Genomic DNA, 21,771 nt, shown 5'->3' on the forward strand with positions numbered 1-21,771 from the left:
TATTATTTCTACATATATAACACTAGATTATTTTTTAAAATTTAAAAAAAATTAAAATAAGTGTATTTTAGGCATTAATTTTGAACATATTAATTAATCTTCTTATATAAAATAAAATAGATTTTAATGTTTTTTTATTAAAAATACAAAATTGACATGACTTTTTAAAATATTTTTATCCTGGTATACCTTATCCAAGTATTGCCCAAATTTGAACAAAAATTTATTATAAAGATAGTTAAAAAAGTATTTAAGAACAATTTAAATGATGCCCAAAAGTATAATTTTGGATAACATTAAACTTCAAGATTAAAAAATTCTTAATTGAGATGGATGTGCAGAGAATTTGGCCTTGCACTCACACAATAAATTATTAAAAAATTAAATAAAATAATGTAACAAAAACCAAAATGGGATATCCACTGAACACATTCACAACTACTCACAAGTCTCCAATGCTGAAGTCAAAAGGAAGTGGCGCCATGCCATGATTATCCCCCTATATGCCTTCATAGTTTCCATCCATAACCATAATATTTTAATTCCTTCTAAGTCAATCAGAACCTTATCCCACCTTCACAAACAGGGCCACTGGATCAGACGACTCACAGCCATTTGATCATGTAAAAGCTCCGAGCCCTTTAAGTGAACGGCGACGCGGCGGTAGTGCACGATACACATGGAATGCATCAAAAGAATTGCCATTTTTGAACACAAACGCAAGGCAGACCAATATCAGCGGCGATTTTTTTGAAAGAGTCCCACTCACCGACACCCATCCCCCGGGCGCGCCACTCGTGCCGAGACCACCGACGTCGCACGTGCCACTACGTACTCCTTATTTATAAGCAGTAAGGACCACGACCATTGCCTCCCTCCTTCCACCATTCTTTACTACTTCCACCACCACCACCTCCACCTCTCTCTAGAACGGTAGAACTCGGCCTCTTTCCCTCTTCACAATGGCTGCGCCATCGTCGACCGCGACGCCTATCCTCAAGGACGAGCTTGACATCGTGATCCCCACTATCAGGAACCTCGACTTCCTCGAAATGTGGCGGCCGTTTTTTCAGCCGTATCATCTGATCATCGTTCAGGATGGTGATCCTTCGAAGACCATCAAGGTCCCAGATGGCTTCGACTACGAGCTCTACAACCGCAATGATATTAACAAGATTCTGGGCCCCAAGGCCTCTTGCATTTCCTTCAAGGACTCTGCTTGCCGTTGCTTCGGCTACATGGTCTCCAAGAAGAAGTACATCTTCACTATTGATGATGACTGCTTTGTAAGTGTTTTTTTCCTTCTCCTCTTGCTGTTTTCTATCTGTGTTTTCGCTTTTATGCCGCAAAGTTTGGATCTTGGTGTCTCTTTGTCTTCGACTAAGTTGCTTGGTTGGTGAGAAAATCGAGTGGATTGTCTTTTTCTTGCAGTGTATGGACTTTTTTTATTTTGACCCGTTATGTAAATATTGTTTGCGTGCAACTGTGGTGTCAGTTTGAATCTGCATTGTCCTTCAACTGTGCTTATCCTCCGTTTCTTTGCATTCTGCTGGATTTGGTTTCGAACTCCAACTTTATGGAATTTGAATATCTGGCATTTACTTGCGATTTTTTCGTGGAATTGGGGACTGGGTCTTTGGAATTTGGTTTCAAATGCCAACTTTGTTGTTTTTATATGAATTATAGTAAGGATCAGTGATGCAATTAATTTAAGATCTCTCCTGATTTGTAAGCTGTGGCCTAATTTGAGATCAGAGATCGGGTAAATTTGACTTGTTTGTCTGCAAGCTATAGCTTCTACTAATAATTGACTTAAGTCTTAAAACTGAGGATGGCTGATGAGATCTTGAAATTCTTTGTTTGGATTAATATGTTGCTTCCTTCTCTCAACCACACATATAATTGTTTTTCCAATTTCACTAATGCCCTTGTCAAGGCTAATTGATAAATGTGATATACAGCTGTAGCATTTTGAAATCTTGTACATAATTGTATCATCATTTGTTCCTACAATACGTTCATATGAATTGGGTCATCGGTTTTATTTTTTGTCCCTTTGGTGGGTCCTGGTTGATAGGCAATCACAGCTAATAGATTGATTTCCAGCGAGGCAACCTATAATGTACTAGATGCTCCTCCTATGATGATAACCTTTCCCACCGAAAAGAGAACTTTACTCCATTTCTTGCTTGCATGCTAGCAGACCATCCAATTGGTATACCGGCCTTGAAATGGTTAAAAGTGGATGATCACGGAATGACTCTGTCGATATAATTGTAAGCCATAAGTGTATGAAGATTATGATCTTTAGTTTTTATTAACTTCCAGATTCAAGCTAGTTGATTAGATTTAAGGGTCTGTCTTTTGGTTGATATAGTTCCATATGTTCTATCAAAAGTGGCTGATAATTATTTCAGGGGGCTTAAACAATTTGCTTCACCACATGATTGACCTGACTAGTGATGCTAAGAATCGTTCTTATTTCAATTTGATTACTTGTTAGTCAGATGATTGATATTTTTTATGCATTGGCATGTGCTTTTCTTTTTATTTTTTATGTTGAAGTAGTTTTGTTTACTAGTGTTATAATATTCCTATTTACTGATTGAACGATCTCTTGAAACTGACTTTTCGAAATTCTTATTGATGCTTAGGTTGCTAAGGACCCATCTGGCAAACAGATCAATGCACTTGAGCAGCACATTAAGAACCTTCTTTCCCCATCCACTCCCTTTTTTTTCAACACCCTGTATGACCCGTTCCGTGAAGGTGCAGATTATGTGCGTGGATACCCTTTCAGTCTCCGTGAGGGTGTTCCTACTGCTGTTTCTCATGGTTTGTGGCTCAACATCCCAGATTATGATGCACCAACACAGCTCGTGAAGCCACTTGAGAGGAATACTAGGTATGCGATTTCTCCTCAACTGGAAGCCTAGAAACTTCATTTGATGTTAATATAATTGCAATTTACATGTCAATGGTTCTATCAGGTTTGTGGATGCTGTTTTGACCATTCCAAAGGGCACCTTGTTCCCCATGTGTGGTATGAATCTGGCATTTGACCGTGATCTCATTGGCCCTGCCATGTACTTCGGACTCATGGGTGATGGTCAGCCTATTGGACGCTACGACGATATGTGGGCTGGCTGGTGTGTCAAGGTGTGGGATCAGCTCCCTTTCTTCAATATTTCATGTGCAATTTGTTCTGCTTTCATATTTTCTTGTGATCTTTCCAGCATTATAGCAGTTGGTTAAATTTTCAAAAATCCTAAGAACAAAAAAGAAACCTTTAAGAATGAATGACAACATAATAATAGTGAAGTACTAAAAAAAAAAAAATTGCCTGACATTGTAGAACATAATCAACCTTTTTGTCAACATGCCAAGAAGTTATCATGACAAAAACACTGACGGGTGTTTGATGGGTGATCATGTAGGTGACATGCGACCATCTGGGATTGGGAGTGAAGACAGGTTTGCCATACATTTGGCACAGCAAAGCTAGTAACCCCTTTGTGAACCTAAAGAAGGAATACAATGGCATCTTCTGGCAGGAAGAGATTATCCCATTCTTCCAATCAGTTTCCCTTCCAAAGGATTGCACCACTGTTCAAAAATGCTATGTTGAGCTGGCCAAGCTAGTCAAGGAAAAGCTTGGGAAGGTAGACCCTTACTTTGTCAAGTTAGGGGATGCCATGGTCACATGGATTGAAGCCTGGGATGAGCTCAACGCAGCTGGAGGTTCTGCCAAACGTCCTAATGGCACTGCCTAATAGATTTTTTGAATATCTGTCTTTATTTTCTGTTAGTTAAGGAATCAATAGTTCTCAACCACTGTTTAATTTTGTCGCAGACCTATTTGGTCAAAAAGCTTGGATTTGCAATTGATGAATGTAATATTTTTGTTGTACTCGTGCTATGAGCTTAGAAAAAAATAAATAAAAGATAGTTGATTTAACAACAAAAGATTGCCATGTTTGTGTTATGACTATGGTCACTGTGCCTTTTCTTTTTGGAATTTGATATTTAAATTTGAAACATCATGTTGTCCTACTTTTCCCAAGGGCCCCGAGGAAAAGGCCGAAAAATCTTGTACAGATTCGTCCATTTGCTGCAAGGGCTCTTCACCTTAGTCTAAGGCTCTTATCATGGTCAAACCGTGTAACCCCTCTCCTCACATCCAAGGCTTGGATTTGGTTGGCAGCTTGTCACCACGTCCTGTCCCGTTCATTGTTTTTTCCCCTGAAAATGCCATAGCTTTCCCGCCTAACATGAACACAATATCCTTTATTTTCTCATGGACCAAAGAAGCCCAACTGAAAATGACAATCAATGGCTTAGAGCCAGAAAATCAGAGGATAGCAGTTAAACCACCAAGGTTGGAGTCCATGTTCTTTGACCAGGATTCTTATGGCACTCTTGACTACAACTCCAGCCCTAAACATAATCATTAGCCGTTTTTCGGCATATCAAAACATGTTGGAAAATCTTAATTAAAAGGATGAGAGCTGAAGTAAATCATTTCATACAACATCCAAAACAACACCTGAGTTTAACAGGGTCCAAGGAACAAGCGGATTGCAGCAACTCAACAAATATATTACCAATAAAATCTTAGGTTACACTATCAGAACTCAGAAATTGGATGAAAATGCAGCTCAAAATATGAGGGATTATGGGGTGTGATTATTAAAGAACCCAGCAACCCTTTTTGGGAATACTAGATGACTTCTTTGTCTCTCCGGCAGAAAGCAGACTAGAAGATCAGAGAGACAGCTAAAATCCAGGGACAATTATGCAAGAGGACATTCTTTATGAAGCCAAAGCCGCTTGATCTGTCTTCTGCCGCTTGGAATTTGGTTCTTCATCTTCTTGATGGTTCATACTTCCGTTTACAGCCTCCGGACCTAAAAGAGACACATGCTTGCTAGTAATCTGTCGTCCTGCCCTGAGCTTTGGGCCCCAATGCCGTTCAGGATTTGGTAAGAAGCGTGCTACCTTTTTGGTTTGTGCTTTGCTAAGAGAGGCAACTGCTCGAGCAAAGTTAGCCTGCACAACATCAAAATAAAGATGCAAGAGAGATTAATTCTCGACTCATGAAACTAGCAAATCAATACCATTTTTTTTTTTTTTTCCAAGTTGAGTGTGGTTGTGTGGTGGGTGCATCTGGAAGTATCCGTATGACTGTTGCCTTGAGATTTGATTTTAGGGGGAGTGCTGCCGGATTAAAACTGAATCCGTGAAAAAAGTAAACAAATCCAAAGGGGAGGAAATCTATACTTCCAACACTCTCAAAAAACTACAAGGGCTCAAGACACAAACTCACTTGAAGAACCGGTTCCTTCGCAAGTATTACACTCCCAGATTGATCTGGTTGTTGAGCTTTCACAGGATGATTTTTTACCTACAAGTCATGAGCTGATTATGTGAATGCCATTTCGTAGCCTTTAGAAAAACCATCGATGTTACAATTCTTCAAACAAGGAAATATCCAGAAAAGGATGTAGCAATTAACTTGCGAAAACTAGGTGATTCAGGAAACAAGGGACAAGATGCTGCCTGCATGATAATTTGAGAATTGAAAAGGGAAAAGTGTGTTTTCGTACGCATTCTTGGAAAAAATCACGAAATAAGAACTTAAGTTTAGAAAATCCAAATTTAATATATTTATCTAAAATGATTAGAATTTTATGCACTTTTTGGTCAAAGGTACTACTTTGTCCACATAGTAATATCTTATAATGATATAGGTACTACCTTTGACCACCTCAAATATGACCCTTGACTTTAGGGTGCATGAAACTAAAATCATTTTTAAACGGTTCATATGCATGTAGAAAAGCACACTTTTCCCTATTAAAAAAGACCTTGAAAGTTACTGAAAAATGTTTAACATTGCGATCTTATCATATAAGGAACAAAAAAGGGTCCTCACCCAGCAACGCATTATGTCCCAAATTACATCCATGGGAGCATCAGATTTCATTCCTAATGGATTCACATGAGTTCCAGATATACGATATCCTGCATTTAGCACAGCAGAACGGAATATTACTGCTGATGGTGAAGTGCATTTTAGCGTTGCACAGAGGTTGTGAAGACTCAAAAATAGAGGAACATCAGGCAATTCCTGCAAAATAGGCTAATGGGATCAGGAACAAACACATGCACAAGATCATCTTCATAAGACGAGAATTTCCCAAAATATCCATTACTTCATAATTACAAAACATCCATAATTCGATAAGTCTCTCAAATGAAAACATGTGTAACCATACAATCACAAAAACATGTATGATCTCTCATAAGTAAAACCAATAGATCAAATGAAAATTAGGTCACACAAATGTATTAAAGCAAAGAAAATCAAGACAATACATGTGATGTTGGATGTTCCAGCCTAAATTATGATTGTCCCAATACTAAGCCATATCATTGAAATTGTGCCCTATGAGATGGATACACCTCACATGTTAGCTCTATTTTCTAAAAGAGGAAATTTCTCACTGTTTGACAGAACACACACCTTTATGGTGGTAAACTTTATGCAATATTATGTTGAATTGGTGTGCATTACCAACCACTTTTACTATTAACCATTAAACAATATTTAGGGAAAAGTTATGCACAAAGGAAATTACGCTGTGTTGCAGAGTTACAGAATTTGTTTAAAAAAGAAGTATAAATTCCTTTTTCTCCAAAAAAGAGTATGAATTATATCATCTCCTGGATTTACTTCAGTAGCGCCAAATGCATCCAAACTTGAAATTTCAATTTAGATTGACATGAGATGTCGAGTGGCTCATTAGACATTGATTTTTTAATACAATAAATTATAATATGCACAAAGAATTTACCTCTGAAATTGTTGTCAACACAGCAGAGATTCGGTTATAAGCAGGATACCTGTCCTTCATAGATTTCACATCTGCTAATATGGAAGTCACCCATTCTTGATCATGGATGGGAGCAGACCAGATGGGCCCACCCATGTTAAATTTCTTCCCACAGTCACTGCATTCTTGAGGAACAACAGGACCAAACCCAGGCAGATACCTTACACTGTTATTCTTGAGGAGGAAGAGAAAAAACAAGAAACAGGCACAATATCAATAATACAGTAACAATTTAAAATGAAACTATATCACTGATCTTTAACAAGAAGATGTGGTATTAGCAGCATTCCCAAAATATATAATGTCACGAGATGGTAAACAAGTCTTCTAATAGTGATGGGGAAAAGGAAAAAAAAAAAAAAAACCTTCTGCTCAATCTTACAATGACATACACTCTTCTAACATCTTTCTACACCTAAACTCTGTTTTGATTGCCAAGAAAAAGCAATGATCCAAAAGTTCCTTCTTTTTTTAATTCTCCGTTGTTTTCTATAGAACAGTGTTAAAATAGCATTATATTCAGCCCACCAAGGAAAACATTCAATACTTCCACCAAGCTACCACATTCCAAGATCTTTCTTGGTATAGGCATTTGGTATGCGAAGTTTAGTACCATTATAACAAAGTTAAAAGGCATAGGCAGGCAAGCCATCAGCAGACCTCTACAACTACTTGAGGATTTAGATTTTCAGCGGGCCAGGGATTATGCTATGATTCAAAAGTAAGAAAACTTGGGCAAACTCCCTTAGCAGAGTTAATCAGGCTTGGAATGACATCAGGCATTAATATACTTAACTAACAACTTGTCCACTAGTACTGTTAACCAACAATTTTCCCTTCACTTTCTGGGTTGAATTACCATGCAACCCCATTGATATGTCATCTCCAACCATTCTAACCCAACTATAAGTAAGGACGTAGTCCACATCAGCTTGGTATACATTGTTGGTCCACCATTACCTCTTGGCTGAAGTTTTTCGATCAAATTGATAACTCAAAATGATATTAGAGCCTTGTTTTATAGAAGATCATGAGTTTGAATCTCAGCGCTTATTTATTTTCCCTATTTACTAAGCCACATGCAAGTCAAAAGAAGGTTACACATGAGGTGGGGTGTTATGCTTGTAGCCCATATCAGCTTGGTATTTTGAAATTAAAATAGAGGAAAACAACTTTCTGACTTTTCTTGAAAAAGGTGCAGAGTTTTACAAATAATTTATGTAAATCACTGAAAACATGTTTGACAGGTCACTTCCATTGTTTCCTACTTTCAGAAGCAGAGAAATTTTTCCCAAAACCTGAATCAATGAAGCCCATAAGATTCTGCGAGCAAAGCTGTTTATCAAAGAAGCTCATAAGATTCTATCAGCAAGATGTTTTATCGTTCTGAAAATTTTGTTTATATAACTTTTAATGTTTTAATAAATTTTTTTCTAAGTTTATCTCTATGAATGTGAATGATAAATAACTGAATCTTCTTATTACTTTATTACATAAATCAGGCAGAAAATTGGAGTTCTGATGTTGCCATATCACCCACATGTCATCAATGCTTAACATAAGCACAGATGCAATCAAACTACAAAACCTTTAAGTAATGAACTAGCACCAATTGCAGATGTTCTCAGATGAATCATACCTTGGAGACGGTCCTCCCAATAGGCTGAAGATGGAATGAATCACAACCGGTACACTGGTAGACGTAAGAGAGCTTAAGAGGAGTGCTCTTCATTGCACTTGCAGACCTGAACATGAATTATTTCGTCTGTCAGTCAAACTAAAAATTAATGACTAAACACAGCATCGTACAAGCTAAAACAAAGTGCACCAGAAATAAGTAGGCTACGCACGTGTATATGCGAACAAAAACCCGGACATAGAAGTCCATTTGGACAGAGAGAACAGGAACAATGTACCGCTTGTAGCGGTTTGCATGGCTCTGCATTTAAGGAAAAAAAAAGGCTTTTAGACAACACTTAGAACTAAATTATGCAACAAAAAGTAAGAATAAAATCATATATTATAAAGAACAATTTGTGCAAAACCGTAACAACAAAAACGATTCTTTGCAGAATAACAATGGGAAAAAGTAAAATAAATATTAAATCTAATTTCGTGAAATGCTCAAATGAGGACAAAATGCTTCTTGCATCCCTCCCAAGGCTCTACAATGCAAATACTCTTCAGTTGAATTTTTGTCCCACAATGGTATTGTATAGCAAGAAAAAAAGGTCAAGTCAATTTTATCAAGCACAGCTATGTCTTAGTTAGGGGCGTGCTCGGCTATGGTTTCTATTGATGTGATCCACCCAAATGGTAAGTGATGGGGCAGTTAGAGTATCCATTTCCTTGGTGAGGTTGGGATCCCGCCTTATGTTATCATCCCTTACCTTATCACTTCCCCAATTTAAGAATCGCTTAAATGAACCACAAAACCTTAAATTAACACATCACAGAAATCTTGCCCTTTTGATGTGAAGGGAATACATTGAATAAAGGGTATTTTTGAAAGTGTGTAGTTTCCTTACCTAATCATATTAATATATTGGGTAGAGATAGATTCATGTCACTTCAAACTTAAAACAGTTGCTTCATAGAGTTGTGAAATTTTGAAAGATTGCAAAATGATTGATAGGCAAGATGAACCAATACATTTTTCTCTGTTCTTCTGGACAAAGACAAATATGGGATTTCAATTATGTTATATTTTGTCTATATTAAAACAAAGCAGCTTTTTCATGGATACCTCAATACTGGCAAGGAGGATCCTCAAAGCCATTTCATGGCAATACTTTCCTCTCAGCGGATAGGAACCATACCTACACAAACAGTTCATCAAAGATGAGCCTAGAATCAGAAACATTTCTCTATCAAAAAATGAGGGGAGTAAAAAGCCTTACTTGGAATAGCAGGCCTCTCCATTGCCCCCACATAGCACTGCCATATCAGTTGCTGTACACATCAACATGCCTCCATCAGCAACACATTGAACCGCAGAATCCAAGAACACAGAAGGTGAACCGTAGGGATCAAGATCAACCTGACACATCCATAACCAATAAACTACTAAGAGTTGCTTTCAATGGAAATGAACATAACAGAGAACATGCCCTAGCAAGTCTATTCATGTGTACAAAGAATCCTGAGATAAGAAATAACTAATAACCACCAACCTAAATTACTGGCACTAGTGGAATTTGAAAAATCATGCTTTGATGATGCAAATTTATTTATTTATTTATTATTATCTAGTTTTAGATTTGACTAGACAACATAGAGATTCAAATTCTCAGAAGGTATCTCCATATGCCTATGTGCACATGTTTACCCACCCAAAAGAATTTGACATGAACATGCAGTTATACAAATGTATTTTATACATGTGTTTACACACGAGAGAGAGAGAGAGAGAGTGTACCACATCAAATTCTTTGGGGTGGGTAAGCATATACACACGAGCATCAGCAAGTTGTGAATCCACCTTTGAACTTGCAACTGAACCATTGAACTTTATGTTTCTCCTGCAAGCTTCAACTGACACTGCAACAAGCAAGTAACAGAGATAACTCTTCTGATGTAAAGCTCATTTAAAAACAGATAAGACAGACCCCCATCAAAACAACTTGCAAATTCTTGATTATCAGTTGACCTAAGATTTTGTACTTGTATGGCACCAGAAAGATACAACATGCACACATAAATAGTGCGGTATGGCCATATGGCCATTTATCAAATAGGAACTAGCATCAACATCTAATTCTGTGAGGCCTTTTTCAGGCATGAAAATGTCCTTTTAGTCAAGGAAGGAACAAGAAGGGCCTTCTGAGCAATTGACATCAGTAAAATACTAGTATGTTTAAAATTGAAAACTACCTTTATCATTATCTAGGGCCACAACTTGACCAACGCCTTCTACTTCACGTGCATATCTTAAAGCCCTTAACCCAGAAGCTGACAAAGCCTGTGAAGTCAGAAGGAAATAGCAATATAAATCATAAAAGGACTAGAACCATGCAAATTTACAATTTTCTAGGCAAAGCATTCAAAAACAAAGAGACAAAGGCACATATGGATGTCAAATACAGCATTTGGAGGTGGAAATATACAATTATACATAAAATTGCCACCATAAAAAGCATCAGCAAATCTTAGATGCTGTTATTTCTCAAGAAAACATAGAATCAAACCCACACCCATCAGTTATGGTGAATTTTTCCATTTTCATTAATGCCCCCTTCCCCTTGGGGAAAATAGTTTTTTATCCTCAAATGGTCAATAACAATGGCCATCCAATTTCCACACATCTCCCGACATACCCTCAATAAGCAAAACATAATCATAATAAGTGAAAACTATAACAAAGCAGATCAAGGATGAACCTCAAGAACTCTTGGTGGCTTCAGTTGCCCCTGCCCCTTTTCCTCCATAATGCCAACTGGTTCTTCAGAGATGCAACGTGGTTCATCTAGAGATGTCTCTTCTGCAACTGCACATTCTCCATTAGATTTCTCTTCATGCATATCTGACTCAGTAGGTGCTTCCTTTGCAAGAGGTTCAGAAGCATCCTCCTCTGACACCTTTTTTGCTGCTTTGGTTCTTTTGGACAACTTTGCTTCATGCTCCTGTTTACGTTTGGATATAAATGTCCTCAAGACGGCAATGGATATATCTCTGTTGTTAACCTGGTCAACATAGATTTCTATGATCAGAATCCACAAGAGAACCACAAAGTTAACCAGAAAAGGGAGTAATAAATTAGTATAAGCAACAAATGGTTGTACCCATTTTGCAAAATCATCCATCAGATAGGTTTGAACATAAGCAGATAAAAGTTTGAATGTGAAATATTTTTGATAAGCAAGTTTGAATATGAAATATTTTTGATAAGCAAGGTTGAATATGAAACATTTTTCATGAGATGTTTAAAAATGTAAACTCACACCTCATACAAGATGTGTAACTGAAATGAAGTCTTAATTTGATCTCATTTAGATTTTTTGGAAGTATTTATTTGGTAGAGGTTTCTTATTGCCAAGTTTCTGTTTATCCTTTTTATTTTTTATTTTATAAGTTAGAGGGATTTGATGATTATGCTTCTACATGGACAGGAATTTGTAAAGATAATAATTCAATAAATACAAACTTTATGCACATTTTACACTCTCTTTAATGGTGAGACTTCATTTTTCTTTACCAGGTGGGGCTCCTATAAGATCTGATTAAGACTCTAAAATTTATCTATTTCTTTATTCATCTTCATTTAAATTTACTTTAAACATAACTCTAACCCTACTTTTACCCTAGTATCCCACTACTTTAACTTTAAAATCCCCTAACTCCCTTGCTGTCCAAAATTCCATCAAGCTTTCCGTTTTAATTTCATCCCATAAAACATTCTAAATCATAGACAATATAAACTTTATTTCATTCATAAAACCTAATCCCAGTGTCCCCATAAAGGCTAAAACACTGAAGCCCTAGGTCACATTTCATTGTAGGCAGCTACTTTAATGGGCTGTTCCTCACCAGGTTGATTTAATCTTATATTACTTGTGTACCAGTACATGACCATGGTAGATAACCGCACTGAAAATTCACATCCCTGCTTTAAACTCACAGGTTTCATCAATCAATCTAAAACACAATTTGGTATTATGAATTAGAAAGTTTTCAGCTCCTGTCCACAAGAAATTCACTTTGATGTTACATTATTGGTAGCCTTTTTTACCAATGAACTTGGAACTAAACTTAAATTCCACAAGCCCAGTCTTCACAAAGACAATTCCATATTAATGGAAACTGTTTCTAAACTCCAATTCAATGCAGCTCATCTTGGAATTTACAGAACAGAATTCCTTGGAAAAAACCAACTCATCTACCAATGATTAGAAATCTTAGTTTATAAAGCAACAAGCAGTAATTCTTTTCCATCCCTGTTTCTTTCTTCACCCTATTGTCATACAAAAAGAATAAAAAACCCATGCCCTAGTTTATTACAATGAATCATACTGGAGGAGAAAAACACAATAAAAAGGATGAAAAAAAAAACAAATTCAAATAACAAAAGTGGCCCATCAAAAGTTCAATCCAGTAACCAGTGATCAGAAACTGACCCATCAAAAATCCAATTACGAGAGCACAAATTGCAAGAGAGAACAAAAAGGAGAAGATTATGAGACCTGGGTCTTGTTGTAAAAGACTTCGTTTTTGGCGTGCATAAGAATCTCAGCCTCTCCTTCCTTGATGATTGAGTAATCACTGAGATCAATCGACATTGTTTTGTTTTGCCTTTCGCATACAAAACAGGGTAATGGGTGTTGTTGGCTAGTTCTGACGTCTCTGTTATATAAATTTCCTTCTTCTTCTTATGGGATGTTCAGAGGCTTTTATAACCTGCTGAACCGGCTTGTTTATATAGGGCTCTCAAACCCTATCCCTGCTGCGTCTACGAGATCGTGGGTTTTTCAATTTCTATTTTTTAAAAATATTTTTTCCTTTAAACCCTAATACCATAGCCCGGTGCACATTAGAATTTGTTACTAATTTCTGCTAAGGTGCACCAGAGGATTATTCATCTGGGTCGGGTTCGCCCTGGTTAGTATTTATTTTTTTCTTATAAAATGATTAAAAGATGTAGGTTGGATGTTTGCCAAAACAGTTCTCAATTCTCTGATTTTTTATATTTTTTTTTAACAATTTTTTTTTCTTTGAAAATTTGGAATGTTTTTTTATTTATTTTTATGTTTCCAAATATTTTTAAAAAATAAATTTTATATACAATGCTTTGTTCTACATATTTGTCTCCTTATTTAAAAATATGAGATTTTTTATTTTTTAATTATCAAATATGTTTTTCTATTATTTTATTCTCAAAAACATAAAACTGTTCTTGAGAATTGTTAAAAAAAACAACTAAAGGAGATTTTTCTAATTGATTTTAGATATCCTAAAAAAAGAAAATAATAATAATAATCATAATAATAATAATAATAATGAAATAACACTCTCACTCTCCTCTATCACTTTATATTTGGAATATTTGAATACGAAGTAAAAAATTAATTCTATTTTTATTTGTTATTGTATTTAAATGATTACTAAAAATAAAAATACGAGTAAAAAAACTTTTTAATTTGTTCAAATTGTTACTAAATTCACTATAGTTTTTTTATTAGTTAAAGAAGATGGTCATTATGATAAGTATGATTTGTATAAATAATGAGAAAAAAAGTGTTAGAATTATTGTGGCCTTTATAACTATATGAAGTTAATCATAACAATGTTTGTTATCAAAGTCATGAACCTAATGTATTTGCATCTCCCATATTATACATCTAATGTATGTGGGAAGATTAAATGTATAAGGTATTATGATCACTGTTGTTGGTGCAATGCCAACTAGGTTGAGTCCGTCTAGTTTTTCTGGGGCTAGAAAACTTCTTCCTTACATAAAAGGATGTCTTGATAGGTGGTTCGAACATGTCCTTTTAAAGCTTAAGTAAAAAAAGAATAAGGATGAGTCTAATTCTTTCAAATGACTTTGTACGTGTGTACCTTTTTCATACTTCTCCTAAGGTTTTATAGAGTGGATGACACTTTTACCATAGCATTGATGGTGCATTCATGCCTTTTTGTGATGATGATTGTTATCAAGTTGGAAATCAAACCTTAGCAAGAGGATCAACGCCTTCATCTCTGTGTGGATTGGGCAATTATACAAACCAAAATCTGCTCATTGGTGTCATTTGCTGATTGTTGAGTAAGAGTCTCGGACCATGTAGTTGACTATGCATTTACGTTTGTCAATGCCACAAATTGCGTGTAGCAATTAATAGACATTATTTTCAAGCGTAAATGTTGTCTAGGCCGTTGCTCAGACACTAGATATGATTGTTCATCTATTCAATGCCTGGAGTCTTCGGTTGTGTTGGTTAATCCGTCTAAAAATCTTAATTGACTTGGTCTATCCATTCCGTCTGGCATCCAGAAAAAAGAAAATCTCTTTTCTCTTACGCTAGACAATTTATTTTGGTTCTGATGGATGGATTTAGATGGATCATTTGTTTACCTTGGACAGACCAAGGGTTTTTGATTGGGGGAAAACACGTAGAGGGAAGCCCCCACAACTGTCATGAACTTATCAAATTGTATACAAGGTACAATGACCAAAGTCATGTACCTGAATTAATGTTTCCATATACCATGACTATTATATGGAATTGGAAAAGTCGGATTCATATATTTAAAATAAAGTGTTCATTTGCAACTCTTGATGGAATGTCACTTGATCTGATAAAAGAGTTCTTGGCCCCTTTTTCCACTCATCCTAAGTTTGGGAGGCTACCCGTCATTTGTACAAACATTAAGTGAGACAGAGTAAGGAGAGATAAGATATAAGGTGCTAATATCGATATAAGGTGCTATCAAAATGACGCAACATTGTGAAGAATCTATGTCAAGTGATCTTCATTGTAGTGACACAAAGTGGATTTTGTAAATTTATTTTGGTTTATGAAACTAGAATTATGAGATCTTATTTACTTGATTTTCTAATAATCTTAACTTTCTATTTACATGTTACGAAAACTTGAGAAAAAACCGAGTGAAATGAATATAAAAAGAAAAATAAAAACAAGAAAGAAAATTAGAAATATATTTAAAATTAATATATCAAATAAAAGAATTAATTATTTATTTTTCCTTCACACATCCACTTTTCAAGTGAAATCTAATCTTAGAGCACCAAGCTTGGGCATAGTTAACATCCAACATAAAAAGATGTGGAATTTGATTGAATATATTGGGTAAGGAAGACAAGAAGAATAAATAAATAAATGTCAACTTTTTGAACGAATTGCTCTGTATAAACATATGTCTAATTATTATAAGAAAACAAAACAAAACATATTTACTGGGAAATCCATGCAGATATGGCATAAAGAGGCCTTTGACTCCAACATATCATCAAACTAGCCCTCTCATTTCTAACCGTATACCCATCCTCCCCATCTCCTCCCACCAAATCCTTCACACCCTCCATACTCTCATACCACAGTCGCACTGGCTTGAACCCACCTCGCCCCAACCTAACCATCCACCTTCCATAACTCTCATGCCTCTCCACCCTCTCCAACCCTTCGCATGCCACTATATTTTCAATCTCTCTTCCGTACATCTCCTCTACCGCAAGTCGCTCCTCACTTGATGAACTCCCTAAAGTTGCATTCATAGAGTCAAAAATTGCGCTATAGTAATATAAGCCTTGAACGAATCGATCTGTTAAACGATTTAGATTATGATCAGATTCTTGTTCGACTAATAATACTATCTTAGGAGACATTGACCTGACCGTTGCTAGAAATCGACTCATTTGCTTACATTCCTTCACAATGTTGCCCTTATTGAGTCCAAAATGCGCGTCCACACGATCATCCTCGGCTAATAAGGTGTGAAGATTAAGGACCGATGTAATGGCTAATGCCTCCCCTGATCTCACCCTAAGCATGTCAATGGTTAGGTCTCGTAGAGTCACGTTTAGAGGGTTAAATTGGAAGGGCATGGCAAGGGCTTCAGCCTCTTTCACAAGCCTAATGCCCAGCTTCTCTAAAGCAAGTTTGTTACTACTAATGCAAGTGATTTTCAAGTGGGGAGGACCATGTGGCATATGTGCAAAACTATGAAGAAGTGGGACCCACAACTCAGGGTCACCCGACCCAGTGTCCAATATATGGATGACCCGCTCCTCCGCCATGGTTCGGGTTAGGGTTTGGGCTATGATGCTATAGGCAAGCTCGAGGTGAGGGAAGACCTTGCCAAAGATGGGTCCGGCCCAATCAGCTTTGGGCTGCCAGGATGGATTGCGGTTCAAGGCTTTGTATAGGCCAGGCCAACGCTTCACAAGGCGGACCGCGAGGGCGGAGGCGAACCGGGCTGCGAGGCGCTGCATGGAGTCGCCGGAAATGGAGGCATGGTGGGAGATCTGGTGCAGGCAGGCGTCAGCGCGGTGGAGGTTGCCGGAAGAGGCGTGCATGGCACATTTTAGGAGCATCTGAATGAGAAGAATCCCTCTTTCTTCGGTGTTGATGGCTTCAAAATGATCCGGGGATGACAAGCATAGGGTCAACGTTACATCAGGCTTCATGGCTGGAGATGCTGAACCCATTTGGGCTGCTGCCCAGTCCGGAAAGGAACTTCGATGCTGCTAAATTTAGACAAGACCTATGGGCAATTTTTTTGATTCTTATAGAAAAATCATGTGTTGAAGAGGAGTAGGTGATAATGAAATTGAAATGTCACGTACCTCTTGGAAGCATGCTACATTTACAACCGGAAGATTGCAAGGGAGGAGTTTTCTAAGAATTTATTTGTAATTGACTTTGCTGGATTGTAGTTAATCAAAATAATATTAATTTGATTCACATCCCATTGACCCACACTCACGCTAAGCTTCGAATCTTCAACCTTTTGATTCATCGATGAATAGTTTGTAGATAAAAGATACTTGGGGAACCACGAATTGTGTAGGACCGACAACGTTAATGAACATGTGGTCATGCTTGGATAACGAGGCTGAAATAAATCCAGGCAAAGCTTTTGTACAAGATACTATCTTGCTCCCCACTCACAAAGTGAATGCCACTTTCTTGGTGTTAGTTTGTGACCAGCTCTATCACCCAGCAACCCACTTTCTTCGTAGTCCTAGTTATTATCAATTATCTTGCCTTTTTTTCTTCTTTTTTTTTCCTTATCTTAAATCTTTTAAAAATAATTAAATCCAAAGAAGTCCACTCCGAGAATGTGTCCAAATCGGTTAACGTCAATGCCGCCTGGCCACACAAGATATGGTTGTCTCCTTCTCCTGAAGATGGTTCGAAGCACATTGTCATAAGAGACAGGGCCAAGCATCAGGGGCCAAGACTATTGTCATGGCCGTACATTAGTGGGGACTCCATCCACTTAATTAAAATGGCCCACTTTAGATTTTCTCGGATCATTTGATACTATCATACTAAGCCCCATCTCAACCTTCATTAAGAAACATAATTATAAAATCCCTTTGATTTGGGCGAAGTTAAAGGCTAAATGACAAATTTTTGGTAGTGAGAAAGAGATTATGGGTGGGGTATGACTAATGCCATTGCAATTGAGATTATAATGGGGACAATGGAAGGCATCACCTAATCTGTTGATTAGGCACGTTTGGTGAAGGAAATGTAGGCCTTGAGCCATCCAACTTCCACTTGAAATGACTTTAAAACTAAATAACCAAATTATGATTTGTAATGTGATTTTTTCTTCTTCATTTCATTTAAGATCTACTCAATGGAGATGGAGGGGCACTCTCTTCTTCTAATATGAATAAGATAAGAGCCTATAAAGTGTTCTGCGTCTGTTTGGGTTGATTGTAGCCTTGGGTTGATAGTGATTTTCAATTTTTTGATCAGGTAAATATCTCTACCTTCTTGTGATTATTACAAATTTCAAGGTTATTTTATCCTATTTGTAAATGATAAGCATACTAAAAAATACATTATGATGATACAAAATTATTGACTTTGTAAAAAAATTTAAAATTTTCTAAATTAGGTTGTATTGCAATATTTAGATAGTTTTTTTATACCCTTATTAGTATCACTATCCACTTAGGTTATGTTTGGTTTCCAAAAAATGCTAAAAAAAGAAAATTGGAAGGAAAGAAAAAGATAAGAAAAGGAATATAAAATTTTCCTCTTTAGGGAAAAACAAGGAATTCATTTTCCTTTGTCACGGAAAATCCATATAATTTGTTTTCGGAGGTATAATCTGCGTCCTTCTAACACCTTGAGATGCTATTTCATGGCCATACCGTCACTAAGGGGAGACATCTTGACATGATGTGGACTGTCCAAACAACTGATATCCAGACGCTTCCCACTACCTAGTTCCCACAAACCACGTTCACATAAAAATCCATATCACCAAGCCCCTTCGCTTGTAAATCAGACTCCCCAAGAACCCTTCTCCTTTGATTCAAACAAGACTTGGAGCTTCTCTTGCCCCTCCTCCTTTCTTCTTTCACTGGTGGCAGGACTTCCAAGACCACTGTTTCCGCTATCTGGGCTTCAGTTCCAGCAGCAAACTCAGCACAATTACAGCACCTCTAGAGTTGGACTAGAACCTCAGCATTCTCAGTTTGATTCTTCTGATTCTCAGCAATAGGGCTCAGGGGTTTGGTTGCCTCTGCTTTGGAACTATGATTGGGAGAGAATTGAGTGGCTTGCTCATCGGTATCAAATAAATCATACACAAATCGATGACCCATTCTATAAAACCCAAGAGAAAAAGAAAAAAACACATGTTAGAGAAATTACAGTACGAAGAAACAGAGTCATAGAAGTAAATGATTGACTAATATTTATAACATATGTAAAGAAACATATACAAATATGCAAACTGAAATGTCAAAATCAGTTATTAACTGGTTATCACAAAATTCTATCTTAGTTTCCTTGTTTTTCTTGATATTTGTGACACTATGGTCATCTTTGGACATCACTGTACTGGTGCAGTGATTGACAAGTGCTTTTGTAACGGTGGCTCCTTTAATATGCAACACTGATACATGCTGCCAAACTAACATTTTCATTGAAGCAACTTATGCAATATCCACTCCAACAAAGATACTAGAAGTAGAAATAACTTTTGGTTTTTAGCATACATGTTTCTCTAAAGAAACCTCACGATTAAAATCTGGCTGAATAAACTGCCGACTGTCTATCACCTTTTTCAATACAGGAATCCTTTCGTAGTCTTTCCTATGGTTTATCTTCAGCAGGCTCACTTCGTATCTTTATATGCTTGCTTCTATTTTACTTCAGTTCAGTTGTAATAGTTGTAAGTATGTTTGGATGCTACGATCTATCTACTAAATTTGAGCACACTTGATGCACTTTTTTGAGTCAACCTAATGTGCCGGCATGTTACTATAATGTTGGGATGTGCATTCTGCAGTCAGGGTAACTAGCTTGAAAACCATTAAGTTTTTTGGTACTCTTTGAAATTTTTATGGTTGACCAGTTATGAATCCTCTTTCCCTCTTAACTTATTCTATTCTGTTGCTGTAACCCCCCTAACTTTTATTCTGCTGTTCTTTCACAGGCCTGAGTTCTGGAAAGGAAAAGGCAGATTAAAAGCCATTGAAAATTTAGGCAGAAGTTAATAGAAATCTATGGGAGACTGCAGGGAAATTCTAGCACACACTCATAACAAGTCTCCCAATTTTAATACTACCGGAAGTTTTCCCATGACAACAACATATCCTGATGCTATTTCTCTTCAGTTTCAAATAGTTGTCCTGTTTCCCATCTGTTTATTTGTATGATACAGAGCTATTAGCCAACTAATAACAGGGTAGTTATGGGGATGGCATGTGTAAACTAGCTACGTTTAGATCACCGGTTTGAACAAAGTTACACTATATTATAAGACAAAAAGATCAGGGTGTAAAGGTCTTGAAGTCATGATAAAAAACCACCAATACCATATTAATTAATCCTAGATTTTTCATCATTTTGGACCTGAAAACACAAACCCAGTATTCAATTGAGCCTATGACACTATTTTGGCTTAGTTAAAATGAATTCTTCATTTCTTGGAAACCAAAGCAAGAAGAGACATGAAACTTCATTTCTCTGCTACAACACCCATTTCTCAGTCTCAGCAACCAAGAGGAGATCCAAAGAATTCAAGTTCTTTTGTTTCTCCTCCAACCCACTGGAAAAACAACAACCACCCACCAAACCCATTGCTAAACTTCACAGGCTTTGGTAGCTTCCTATATTTTCAAGATGAGATTTCATATCAATAAAGATTGGACAAACCCAAACCAAAGCCAAAACCAATACCATAATAGTCATCGATGTGTTAAATTTTCTTAGAGCCAATTCCTCAAAATTGTGTAGTAGAAAACGAAAAATTAAAATTTTAGTTTTCAAAATCGAATGGAAGCACAAAGAATTAAAAAATGCAAACACAAGAGAAACATCGAAATCCAATTACAAGGAGTCGCATCGAATTTTCTATACGTACAAAATCCGAGTGTCTAGATTTCCAAAAATGAGAAGAAGAAAAAAAATAGGGTTCAAAACATTAAGGTGTGAGGTTAAGAGAGAGAAGTTCAATTCATACCTGATCTGAAGACATGGATTCGAACACATTCACTGGATTTGAAGAATGCATTTCATCCATGGGAACTAGTGTGCCCGAAAAGGGTAAGTTTTCGAAGGCACTGGAAGGTGTTTGGAGTGATGGTGGTGACCGTTGACTTTGAGAAGCCATAGCGACTTCTGAAGAGGTAGTTAGGTGAACAGAAGACTCGGTGAAGACGATACTGTGAGCCGGATCAAATTTCCTCCATATTTCCCATCCCTTTCTCTTCTATTTTCCTCATTATTTTTTAGGATTTTATTAAAATAACCTCTCAAAACCCCATTTTTTAAATTTAACATTTCATCCATTTTTTATATCATTTCAACAAAAATACCATCATTATTTTTTTTATAAAAATAATATTTTATTTTAAAACCACCATATAAATACTTAAAATAAATAAAAAACTTTTATATAAAAATTGAGTTACTTATAAAAAAAAAAAAAACATGTTGAGGATCATTTAATCCATTTTAACCAACTATTTTTATTTTTTAAGGAAAATAGTAGAATATTCCTTTATATATATATTTTTTTCCAAATACCATGTTGGAAAATTATTTTCACAAGAATTTTTTTCCTTTCCTTAGTATTTTTTTAACCAAATATAGTCTCAAAGGTAATTTGCAGATACCCATAAAAATAAGGATTTTTAGTACAAAAATTTAAGATTTTAAAAATTATTTAT

The 21,771-nt window shown here is 36.4% G+C and overlaps 3 protein-coding genes and 1 long non-coding RNA gene across 4 annotated transcripts; 1 reads left to right on the plus strand and 3 right to left on the minus strand.

Annotated features, from left to right (window-relative positions):
* Positions 1-864: 864 nt before the first annotated feature.
* Positions 865-3,966, plus strand: LOC117929672 (UDP-arabinopyranose mutase 3). The gene is made up of 4 exons (XM_034850037.1): positions 865-1,286; positions 2,655-2,905; positions 2,991-3,159; positions 3,438-3,966. The coding sequence occupies exons 1-4, from the start codon at positions 963-965 to the stop codon at positions 3,771-3,773; spliced, it is 1,080 nt and encodes a 359-aa protein (XP_034705928.1). The 5' UTR covers positions 865-962; the 3' UTR covers positions 3,774-3,966.
* A 527-nt stretch (positions 3,967-4,493) lies between these two features.
* On the minus strand, positions 4,494-13,328 carry LOC117931068 (probable tRNA (guanine(26)-N(2))-dimethyltransferase 2). Its single transcript, XM_034851923.1, has 12 exons — positions 13,076-13,328; positions 11,276-11,578; positions 10,770-10,857; positions 10,315-10,436; positions 9,797-9,936; positions 9,643-9,715; positions 8,747-8,835; positions 8,536-8,641; positions 6,858-7,070; positions 5,936-6,130; positions 5,327-5,404; positions 4,494-5,049 (listed from the first exon to the last, which is right to left on the minus strand). Exons 1-12 carry the CDS (start codon positions 13,169-13,171, stop codon positions 4,813-4,815), a joined length of 1,740 nt encoding a protein of 579 aa, XP_034707814.1. The 5' UTR covers positions 13,172-13,328; the 3' UTR covers positions 4,494-4,812.
* A 2,476-nt stretch (positions 13,329-15,804) lies between these two features.
* Positions 15,805-17,058, minus strand: LOC117930087 (scarecrow-like protein 3). The gene has a single exon (XM_034850536.1). The coding sequence runs from the start codon at positions 17,056-17,058 to the stop codon at positions 15,805-15,807; it is 1,254 nt and encodes a 417-aa protein (XP_034706427.1).
* Positions 17,059-18,611: 1,553 nt separating this feature from the next.
* LOC117931319 lies at positions 18,612-21,301 on the minus strand. The gene is made up of 2 exons (XR_004654023.1): positions 21,063-21,301; positions 18,612-19,198 (listed from the first exon to the last, which is right to left on the minus strand). It is a non-coding gene; the product is annotated as an uncharacterized LOC117931319 (long non-coding RNA).
* Between the last annotated feature and the right edge of the window lie 470 nt (positions 21,302-21,771).

This window comes from Vitis riparia, chromosome 14 (assembly GCF_004353265.1).
Source record: "Vitis riparia cultivar Riparia Gloire de Montpellier isolate 1030 chromosome 14, EGFV_Vit.rip_1.0, whole genome shotgun sequence".
NCBI classification, from domain to species: Eukaryota; Viridiplantae; Streptophyta; class Magnoliopsida; order Vitales; family Vitaceae; genus Vitis; species Vitis riparia.

Excerpts from the sequence above, each read along its gene's own strand:
- LOC117929672 (XM_034850037.1), top strand. The coding sequence starts at position 963 with ATGGCTGCGCCATCGTCGACCGCGACGCCTATCCTCAAGGACGAGCTT. Across the intron at positions 1,287-2,654 it reads CTATTGATGATGACTGCTTT|GTTGCTAAGGACCCATCTGG; the intron begins GTAAGTGTTTTT and ends ATTGATGCTTAG. Across the intron at positions 2,906-2,990 it reads CCACTTGAGAGGAATACTAG|GTTTGTGGATGCTGTTTTGA; the intron begins GTATGCGATTTC and ends TGGTTCTATCAG.
- LOC117931068 (XM_034851923.1), bottom strand. The coding sequence starts at position 13,171 with ATGTCGATTGATCTCAGTGATTACTCAATCATCAAGGAAGGAGAGGCT. Across the intron at positions 6,131-6,857 it reads TGTTGACAACAATTTCAGAG|GAATTGCCTGATGTTCCTCT; the intron begins GTAAATTCTTTG and ends CCTATTTTGCAG. Across the intron at positions 5,405-5,935 it reads GGGACATAATGCGTTGCTGG|GTAAAAAATCATCCTGTGAA; the intron begins GTGAGGACCCTT and ends CATGACTTGTAG.
- LOC117930087 (XM_034850536.1), bottom strand. The coding sequence starts at position 17,058 with ATGGGTTCAGCATCTCCAGCCATGAAGCCTGATGTAACGTTGACCCTA.